Source organism: Mastomys coucha, unplaced genomic scaffold (genome assembly GCF_008632895.1).
Source record: "Mastomys coucha isolate ucsf_1 unplaced genomic scaffold, UCSF_Mcou_1 pScaffold9, whole genome shotgun sequence".
Classification (NCBI taxonomy): Eukaryota; Metazoa; Chordata; class Mammalia; order Rodentia; family Muridae; genus Mastomys; species Mastomys coucha.
In genome coordinates, this window is record NW_022196915.1 from 53761556 (window position 1) to 53771560 (window position 10005).

Here is a 10005-nt window from a genome sequence, read left to right on the forward strand (position 1 = left end):
TCTCTCTTTCTCTCTCTCTCTCTTTCTCTCTCTCTCTCTCTCCCCCTCAACTTAAAATAAAAATAAATCTTTAAAACAGTAAGATTATCTATAAAATCTTTAAAAAGCCTATTCTGTAGTCCTAATATTTACGTTGACCTTCCAATTATGATGTCCACTCTCTACATAGTTGAGCACAAAAGTCTTAATTTAGAATATTTACTAAAATAGACCTATATGGTCAGTTGGAAGCCTTTTTCTTGTTGTGATGACAGAGCAGATGTGTGGGACATGTGTACACAGGAAAGACTCACTGACTAGCGAGAAAACAGCTGTGCTTCCTAGCAAAGGTTCTCTCTGACTCTTGCTAAGGAACAATTTGAACACGCTGGAGGCCACTGCTTATTTTCATCTAGACTGCTAGACAATCCTTGCTGCTCTGTCTTCCCCAGAGGGCAGCTCCGCTCCAGTGTTTTATAATGCATCATGGGATTTACTGCACTATTGTTTGTGTGTTTGACCTCTTTTTGGACATTCACTGTATGAGACCTGATTTCACTCAAATCTAGCTAGGGGCATTCTATAGCTCCTATACATGAGAACGGCTCTTCCTAAGCCCCATAACTGGAGATTCTCTCTTCTCCTTCACAGTCCCATTAAGGTTGATTGACAAGCACTGACAAAGCAACACTTCCTGAGCCCTAAGATCTTATCTCCTGCTGTTCACAGCCCTGGGGCATTTAGTCTAAACACTGGAGCCTCTGGTGTGTTCTTGGCCGACTTTTTTCCAACTGTCTTAGAGTAGCATGTGTGTCTTAAGGACTCAAAAATCTAAGAATCTGGCTGGAGATGTGGGTAAGTTTATAGAGTGCTTGCCAAGCATGCACCTAGCCCTGGTTCTATCCTCAACACCATATAAAACCACAAGTAAACCAGGTATAGTTGTCCATGTTTTAAATTCCAGCACTTAGGAGGCAGGAGCAAGTTGGTTCTTTGCGTTTGAGGCTAGCCTTGTCTAGAGAAAGTTCTAGGACAAACAGGGCTACACAGAAAAACTGTCTAGAAAAACAAAACAAACAAACCCAAAAAACCCATGTAATGATGCATATCAGAATCTTAGGCAAGACTTGGGAGGTAGAGGCAGGAGAATCAGGAGTTCAAAGTCATCCATGGCTACCTAGCAAGTATGAGACTAACCTGGGCTACATGAGACGCTTTCTCAAAGAAGTAAAACAAAACAAGGAGCTGAAAACTGGCTCAGTAGTTAAGAGCACTTACTGATTTTGCAGAGGACCCAAGTTTGGTTCCCAACACCAATACTGGGCAGCTCACGACCACCTGTAATTACAGTTCTAAGGACCCAAAAACATCTGGCCTCTGAGGGTACCTATACTCATGTGGCATACATAAACACATGCAAGCACATATAAATATACACAAATAAAAATGAAGCTTTCCAAATGTTTAAAAACAAACAAGAACCTTCAAACACTGATGACTACATCCCGGGCTACCACCCTTGGGACTTCTAGTCCCTTTAGAGAGATAAACAGTTTATTTTTCATTTATCTAAACAGAAAAGAGCCACTAGTATTGGCTCATACTTTTATGGGGAGAGAAGGGACACATGGGGATACTTCGTGCTCTATATTATAATGACACAATTGTATTATTCCACACTATATGGCAGAATCTGTTATGATATTATGACAGAATATGTTAACACATTATATGTTAATCCTAACTTACCATACGCATGCTATAGAAGTTTGTTCTGTTAACTCCTTCTCAATCCATGAGGCCCAGAGTATTACAAGGTTGATACTGTCATGTCCATAGGAAATTCCATTTCTACAAATCCCAAATGGCAGGATGGAGAAAAGGCTATCGGTGGTGCCTATTAGCATACTAAACGAAGTGCCTGTTGCCCTCCAGGCTCCCTTGGCATCACAAGTATCAGTTACATACCTCAGAGTCCTCTTCCCCTCTCCTAAAACTACCTCCAGCCACCCGTACCCCTCTTTATACCACTACTATTTTGGATATGCTAATTCCTTCCCCCCTCCTAGCATGTCCTGCTCCTGCTTCTCCCTTGGCCAGATACAGTCTCCTAGCCATGCTCTCTCTCTCCGCTAAAATCCTTCTCCTTAATCATACCATGGAGCAGTCATGTTGTCAGTTTACACAGATACCAGCAGAAACAGATTTGACCCAGACTTTGAGGGAGCACCCAACTCAAGATATACATGGAATGAGAAGAGAATTCTAGAATTCAAGGGATGAGAACCAGGGAGATACAGACATCAACGGACTCTCAGAAACACCACTGGCCAGCACCTAATCAGAGGGGCAAGACTGAGTTCCAAAACGCTTGACTCTCTTTGTCCCCATCCCACCTCCATGCCCTATAAAGCTTGCTGTCTGGAGAGGAGATGAAAGATACTTTTGAGGGGGAAGGGGAAGGTTGTAGGATACCAACTGGCTGGCTGCCTTCTGAGATCACTAGCTTTCTGAGTACCACACAGCTTTAAAGTCTCAGTTCTCTCTCTCTCTCTCTCTCTCTCTCTCTCTCTCCTCCTTGGCCTTTGTGGTGACAGGCACCCAGAGCTCCTGGACTCTGGTTACAACTTCACAAAGCCACATACAACAATAGGGCTTCTGAAGGCAAACCCAGGTCCAATACTGAGCCCTGAGCAATGGCTCAGGGTGCACAGGGGAGGGGGTGGCAATCTTTCTCTTCTTTCTGAGATTTTGAAGGAGGCAAAGGCTGCTTACTTCTGTTTTTATTGTTGTGGTCCTTTGTTTTTGCCACAATTCAGGGTTCAAGGATCATCAAGTTATTCTGGATGGTGTCGGAAATCCCAAGTAGCATATTCTGTGTTTGGTCAGCTCCTTAACTTTGTCAGGAATGTTACCTTAAAGTTCTTCCCAAAGTAAAGGGGCACACTAGGGTTAGAAGGGATTGAGGCATTTGTTACTTAATGGAAATAGCTTGCTGGAGGTCAGCCAGCTGGTTAGAGGAAAGGCTGAGAGCAAGGGCCAGTTTATGGCTCTCCGTCCACTCAGTAAAAGCTCCCTGTATTATTCCACCAAGCCATGTGCTTCCCAAGTGTTTATCATTGTACTCCATTCCGATCTAGAGCACTTATAAGAAACACAAGCTCAAACACATTTTGAAAATACTAATGGTGGGGGGTGGGGGCAGCAAAATGACTCTGTGGATTACGGTGCTTACTACCAAGGTTGGCAGCTTGAGTTCTATTCCTCCCAGAACCCACACAGTGAAGTGAAAAACCAACACCCTCAAGTTGTCCACTCACCCCCCATATATGTGCATTTTTTCTTATGTGCACATATATAAATATATATAACAAATAATATTTTATTTATACATAATTATGAGACAACTTATCTGAACCCTGTCTCAAAACAGAAAAAAAATATAATGTGATACAGAGTGCCTGCCTAGCCTTCATGAAGCCCTGAGTCCCATTTCCATCACCTTATAAACTCCCTGTGCTGGCACACACCCATAGCCCCAGTACTCTGGAGGTAGAGGCAGGAGGGTAAGAAGTTCAAGGTCATCCTCAACTTTAAATACATAGGGAATTTAAGGTTAACCTGGGTTCCTGGAAACCCAATCTCAAGCACAAACAGTAAACAGATATGTGAGTTAATAAATAAAAGCTGTGCATAGAGATCTGTGGTACCATACTTGCCTAGCAATGCGCAAGGCCCTAAATCCAATCTCTAAGACTGCCAAGAAGAAAACAATCAATCAAAAACTATCAGGATAAAAAAAAAAAAATTCTTGAATGCCAGTGGTAGTGGCTCATGTCTTTAATCTCCACACTGGGGAGGTAGACACAGGCCAATCTCTGGTTTGAGGCCACAGTGGTCTACAGATCAAGTTCCAGGACAGCCAAGGCTATAGAGATATACAGAGAAACCCTGTCTTGACCCCCCCCCCAAAGTCCTTATGGATAAAACTTGTAAACTCATTTCTAGGCCATACATATGCCCCGGTCTGGCTTTACCTCATTTCTTGTCTTTAGGAGAAACTCTTCAACGCACAGGGGAAAAGGTGATAAATGTATCTACTAACGTTTAAAAATGACTTTAGAGAAGGTTGGAAGTTTAGATGCAAATACAGCTTACCTTTAATAGACCAGCAAAAAGTAAAAACAAAAACAAAAAACCTCTGCTGTGGTAGGTTATGTTGGTAGCACTGCAATAAAAAAAAATTGAACTTAATAACTTCTAATATGGAAAGCAATAAACTATAACAAAAGTGAAAGTTCAAATTGCTTTCAGCCACAGAAGGAGACAAGGCACACCCTACAGACGCTATTTGAAGCGCCTCCTCCGCCTCTAGCCTCCTCCACTATGTCAAAGTTCGAAGCCCCTACAAAGTAACAAGTGACTTCTTCTGAAGGTCACGTGAGGATGCTATGAAGTCCCACTTGCAGTTCCTGGCAGAACTCTTTCCAAACCTAAGATTCCCCTCAGGGGCCAGCACCCACCCACATAGGCTGCCTTTCTTTGTCTCTGAAGGGTTTTGGGTCTCAAGCAAGATATTTAGGGGAAACTAACTATGTTTTGCCCCTAGGATACTCATGAAAGTCAAGACAACATGACTGAGGGAGGAATGTATCTAAGGTCCTGAATCATGTAAGAATAAAAGGAAATAAGCCAAGAGCCTATATATAGTAACAGCCAAACAACCATGAAGTACTCATTCATTCATTCATTCATTCATTCATTCATTCATTGTTTCTTTTGATGCCATGTCTTTCTATGCAGCCCTGGCTGTCTTATAACTCACTATGTAGCCCAGGCTGACCTTGAACTCACAGAGTGCAAGTGCCTACAGAGGCCAATGTTGTCCTAGTTAGTGTTTTTATTGCTGTGATGAAACACCACGACGCCAGATAGTGGTGGTGCACGCCTTTAATCCCAGCACTTGGGAGGCAGAGGCAGGCCGATTTCTGAGTTCGAGGCCAGCCTGGTCTACAGAGTGAGTTCCAGAACAGTCAGAGCTATACAGAGAAACCCTGTCTCAAAAAAACCAAGATAAATAAATAGAAAGAAAGAAAAAAGAAAGAAAGAAAGGAAGAAAGAAAGAAAGAAAGAAAGAAAGAAAGAAAGAAAGAAAGACCATGACCAGAAGCGACTTGAGGAGGAAAGAGCTTATTTGGCTTATGCTTCCATACCATAGTCCATCTCTGAATGAAGTCAGGACAGGAACTCAAGCAGGGAGGGAACCTGGAAGCAGAAGCTGATGCAGAGGCCAAGGAGGGTGCTGTTTATTGGTTTGCTCCCCATGGCTTGTGCTCGGCCTGCTTTCCTATAGAAACCAGGACTACTAGTTCAGAGGTACCCTTAACCACAATAGGCTGGGCCGCTCACATCAATCACTAGTTAAGAAAATGCTACAGGCTTGCCTACAGCCTGATCTTATGGAGGCATTTTCTTAATTGGGGTTCCCTGCTTTCAGATTATTCTAGCCTGGGTCCAGTTGACATAAAGTTAGCCAGCAAAAGAGGCATTAGTTTCCTTGGAGTTAGAGTAATAGGCAGTGGTGAGCTGAGAGAGGTGAAGGCTAAGAACAAAACTCAGGTCCTCTGTAAGTGTGTATAGCTGCTGAACCATCCACCACTCCAGCCTGATGGCACTATTACCTTATGATGGAGATCGTTATGGTTTAAATGTATAATGTCCTCCACAGGCTCATGTGTTTGAACACTTGGCCCTCTGCTGATGGGGCCATTTTGGAAGACTGTGGAGACTTTTAGATATGGAATTGTGACAGTTAAGCTTTATTGGCAACTTAATGGAATTTAGAATCACTATGGAAACAAGTCTCCAGAGAAGTCTATAAAGATTTATTAAGATAGGATGACCCACTCTAAATGTGGGTTTTCTCAATCTACGGACTGGGATCCCCAACTGAGTAAAAGCACCAGCATTTGTCTCACTCACCCTTCTGACCACCATAGAGGCAATGTGACCAGGTACACCAAGCCCCTGAGCTCATGAATTCTTTGCTCTGTTGAATGATACTGAGGAAAAACAAACTCCTTCCTTTTTAAAAAAACAAAAAACAAAACCCGTTTATTTTTCACATGTGTGTACATGCATACCCTCACAACACTGTGTACATTCAGGAGCCCGTGGAGGACAGAAGAAGCATCAGATCTCCTAGGACTGTAGTTACAGGTGGTTGTGAGGCACCACATGGGTGCTAGGAATCACACCCAGGTCCCTTGCAAAAGCAGTAAGTGCTCTTAACCACTGAGCCATGTCTCCAACTCCAGACTCTTCCTTCCTTAAACTTCTTTTGTTAAGCATTTTGTCCCAGCCGTGATACAAGTAACTAATGCAGAGACCTAGGGGCAGGTATAGGGTCTTAGAGAAGGGCTTAGAGGTTAGTAGTAACCCTGCCTGGTTTCTGCTTTCTGAGTTCTCTGCTTCTGGTCTCCTGAGATAGTAGTAAACTCACCCCATACTCTCACGTGAACCCCTACAAACCTGCCTCACTGACTGCGCCCTTTCAAACCATGAGCCAAAGGCAAAACTTCCGTCCCTTGAGTCGCTTCTAGTCAGGCAATGGTCTCAGCAGCAAGAGAAGAACATTAAACACGGGGAGGGGGGGTCCAATCGGCTGGGGAGCTTGAAATGCTAAGGTTGGCTTGAGATGCCTAGGATGGCTTGTCGTCACCCTCTACCAATTCAGATTTCCTTGATCAGGGTGTGGTTTGGGCCCTGAGAGGTTTTTTAAAAAAGCCTCCATGTGATTCTAGTATATGGGCCAAGACAGAGAAGCACTGCAAGAGGAGAAGTTAAAAATAATAATGAGAAATAATTGGATCCCAAGGTTCATCAAATGAAGACGTGGCCCTGGAACTTGGCATTTGAAACTGTCACCATGGAGACAAGCCTCAAAGAATTTTGGAAAGAAGCTCTGTTCCAGAACTTCCTTTTTCTAATTTTTCTCATGTCTACAGAAGGAAAATCTTAAAATGAGGTCAGTGAAATATATTACATACAAAATGTGTGTACGTGTGTGTGTGTGTGTGTGTGTCTGTGTGTCTGTGATCTGTTCCAAGCAAATTGGTATGCATCTAAGTTTTTTGAAGGGGGTCGGGGGAATCCATGTTTATAACCCAAAGTTTTGGGAATCCCTGAGTTCTTGGTAAAAGAGGTATGATATGAGATGTCTCATTTGACAAATCAGTATCCTTAGAGTACTGCTTTTGTACATCCCTGGAAATCAGGGCTCACGGCTAAAAGTATTCTTGTTTTTTGAATCACACACACAAAAAAACCCTATACCTTATAAGCTATGCTTGGTCTCCAGTTCATGGTACCGTTTGGTTTTTGTTATTTGTTTTATTTTTGCTTTGGAGACAATGTTTTACTGTGTAGCCCTGGCTGGCTTGGAACTCATAGAGATTCTCCTGCAGAGATTAAAGGCATATGCCAGTTCACCTGCCTGTGGTGCCTTTTGGGGTTTTTGGAAACTTTGGGAGCTCGACCCTGCCTGGAGGGAGTAGGCCACTTCCTCTAGTTCCACAAAAACATATGTTGTGCCCCTAGTGCAGACATGCCTACCCACCATGATGGACTGAAATCTGGGTGAAACTGTGAGCCAAAGTAAGCCTTTCCTCCTATAGATTGTTCCGTCAGAGATTTTGGTCACAGAGTGGAAAAGTGAATCACAAGTGCCACTTGCAGTGAGCCGTTGTGGTTTGATGAGAAGTGAGGCCCTTCTGTCCATAGATGTGACATCTGTCAGCATCGTCTGCATCTGTTCTGAGGCTCAACGAGTCAGTGTTTTCAAATGGAACAGTGGTGGTAGTAATTCTAACAGCAGTCTACATGCTTTGTACTCACTGATGGTGTCAGACACTGAGCCGAACCCTGGACAGGTACAATTGAGTGTGACTTAATGATGGGAAACTGTCTGGGAAGGGCAGTGTCAGGGGCTTCTGTGCACAAATCAATATGATCGAGTGCACTCAGGCAAACCTCGAGGGTATTGATGAACCAACTGGTGGTGCGGGCCTGCAACCCCAGCCACCTGGGATGCTGATAAGGAGGGTCGGAAATTCAAAGGCTGCCTAGGCTATGGAGTGGGTTCAAGGCTGACCTCCACAATTGATGATATAGCTCAGTGAGGAAGATTAGTGTGTGTGAAGTCCTAGCTTCCATCCTCTGTATCTCTGTCTCTCTGTCTCTCTGTCTCTCTGTCTCTCTGTCTCTCTGTCTCTCTCTCTCTCTCTCTCTCTCTCTCACACACACACACACACACACACACACACACACACACACACACACACACGGTGATGTACTGATCACGGCTGCTGGTAGAACTTGTCATACTATTTTGTCATTTAAATTTTTTTAATACTTCATTTGAAAAGATCTATTTATTTTACTTCATGTGTATGACTGTTTTGCCTGCACATATGTATTATGCACCATGTATGCGGCTGTTTGATCCCTGGAGCTGGAGTTACAGATGGCAATGAGCCACCATGAGGGTGCTGGAAATAACTCAGGTCCTCTGCAAGAACAATAAGTGCTCTTAACCTTTGAGCCATCTCTGCAGCCCCCTCTCTATTTCTTTTTTAATGAAACAGAGATAAAAATATAACAAATGCATAGACCAGTTACATAGTGCTTTATAAACATTATCAAATATTACATACTATTGCATAACTGTATTGCCGTGCTTTATGAAGTTTAATTTTATTTATTAGTATGTGTATGATGTGTGTTTGTGAATGCAGGTACATATATGTCACAACACATGTATGGAGGTCACAGGGATCAAACTCAGGTCACCAGGCTTGTACAGCAAGCATTTTGTCCCTCTGAGCCATGTTTCTGGCCCTGAGCTGGACTTTTAAACAACTGGGCACAAGGATGTGGTCTTGCACCAACATTACTGCAAACCAGAGAGGAATGTATTGTGTTCATTTGTTTAGGACAAGGTCTGACCCTGCAGTGCAGACTGGCATAGAACTTACTACATAGCCCAATCTGTTCTCATACTCTCAGTGATCCTCCTGCCTTAGCCTCCTGAATGCTGGGATTATAAGACTGTACTACTCCTGGCTGAGTAAGAAGCTGTTCATGGACATTGCCAAGGTCTCATTGTCCTTAGGTGGTAGAAACGTACCATCTGTTACAATCTTCATTTGGTCCAGATTTTCGTTAACTCATTTGTGCCTCTCAATAGCCCAGGGCAGATGCACTGGTACCCCATGTTACAAGCAAGTGCTGTCAGCTAATGAGCAGTATAGAGTTAGGATCCAAACCTGGGCACTCCGATGCCAGGGTTCATCCTTAACTGAGCACCCAGAAAAGAAGTGGCAAGCTGGCCAAAGGGTGGTAGCTGTCTTGAGGACAATGTCACTGAGTATCATTTTTCATCCTTATTCCAGTTACCAGCAGTATGGAAATTGAGGACAACAGAAACTGCTGGATGTGTGAGAGTGATGGTCACACGGTGGAGGAAGCTGGGATCAAGTGCAAGGCCACCTGCCTTCATTCTTTCACTCATAGAGGTTTCAGCTCACTAAAAACTGCTGCTGAGAACACACACTCTTGCTTAAAACACCCATAATGTTTTTCTTTATCTTTTGAGAATGTTACACAAATATACAATGTATTTTGGTTATGTTAACTCCTACATCCCAACAACAACAACAACAACAACAACAACAAATACTGGACTCCCTTACCCTCATGTCCCTAGACATGTTTTTAAATTATATTATATTTATTTATCTATTTAGTTATTTGTTCAATGTGGGGGGTGGTGTTTGTACACATACCACTTCATGCATGTGGAGGTCAGAGGACAACAATTTTTCTTCTTCAATCCTGTGTGTCCTGGCATTGAATTTAGTCAGGTTATAAGGCTTGGCATCAGGTACTTTTGCCCACTGAGCCATCTTCTTATCCTCCTGGACATGTTTTTGAAGAAAAGCAGTACTGAGACAGGAGGAAGTAAGG

General features: G+C 43.2%; 1 protein-coding gene and 1 long non-coding RNA gene across 5 annotated transcripts in view; one reads left to right on the forward strand and one right to left on the reverse strand.

Annotated features, from left to right (window-relative positions):
* Ppp2r2a (protein phosphatase 2 regulatory subunit Balpha) overlaps positions 1-5991 on the reverse strand; it is a 71744-nt gene extending 65753 nt beyond the window's left edge. The window contains exons 1-2 of one of the 4 annotated variants that reach the window (XM_031362929.1): positions 5962-5991; positions 4138-4207 (exon numbers count right to left, since the gene is read on the reverse strand). In XM_031362929.1, coding sequence (XP_031218789.1) covers positions 4138-4207; positions 5962-5976 — 85 coding nt within the window. In that variant the 5' untranslated portion in view covers positions 5977-5991. Of the gene's footprint in view, positions 1-1728; positions 1831-2136; positions 2221-4137; positions 4208-5192; positions 5208-5961 lie in introns of those variants that run through there. The other 3 variants (XM_031362930.1, XM_031362932.1, XM_031362933.1) reach the window with 3 other exon arrangements.
* Positions 5992-6886: 895 nt separating this feature from the next.
* On the forward strand, positions 6887-9780 carry LOC116085367. Its single transcript, XR_004116514.1, has 3 exons — positions 6887-7006; positions 7656-7910; positions 9432-9780. It is a non-coding gene; the product is annotated as an uncharacterized LOC116085367 (long non-coding RNA).
* Positions 9781-10005: the final 225 nt, after the last annotated feature.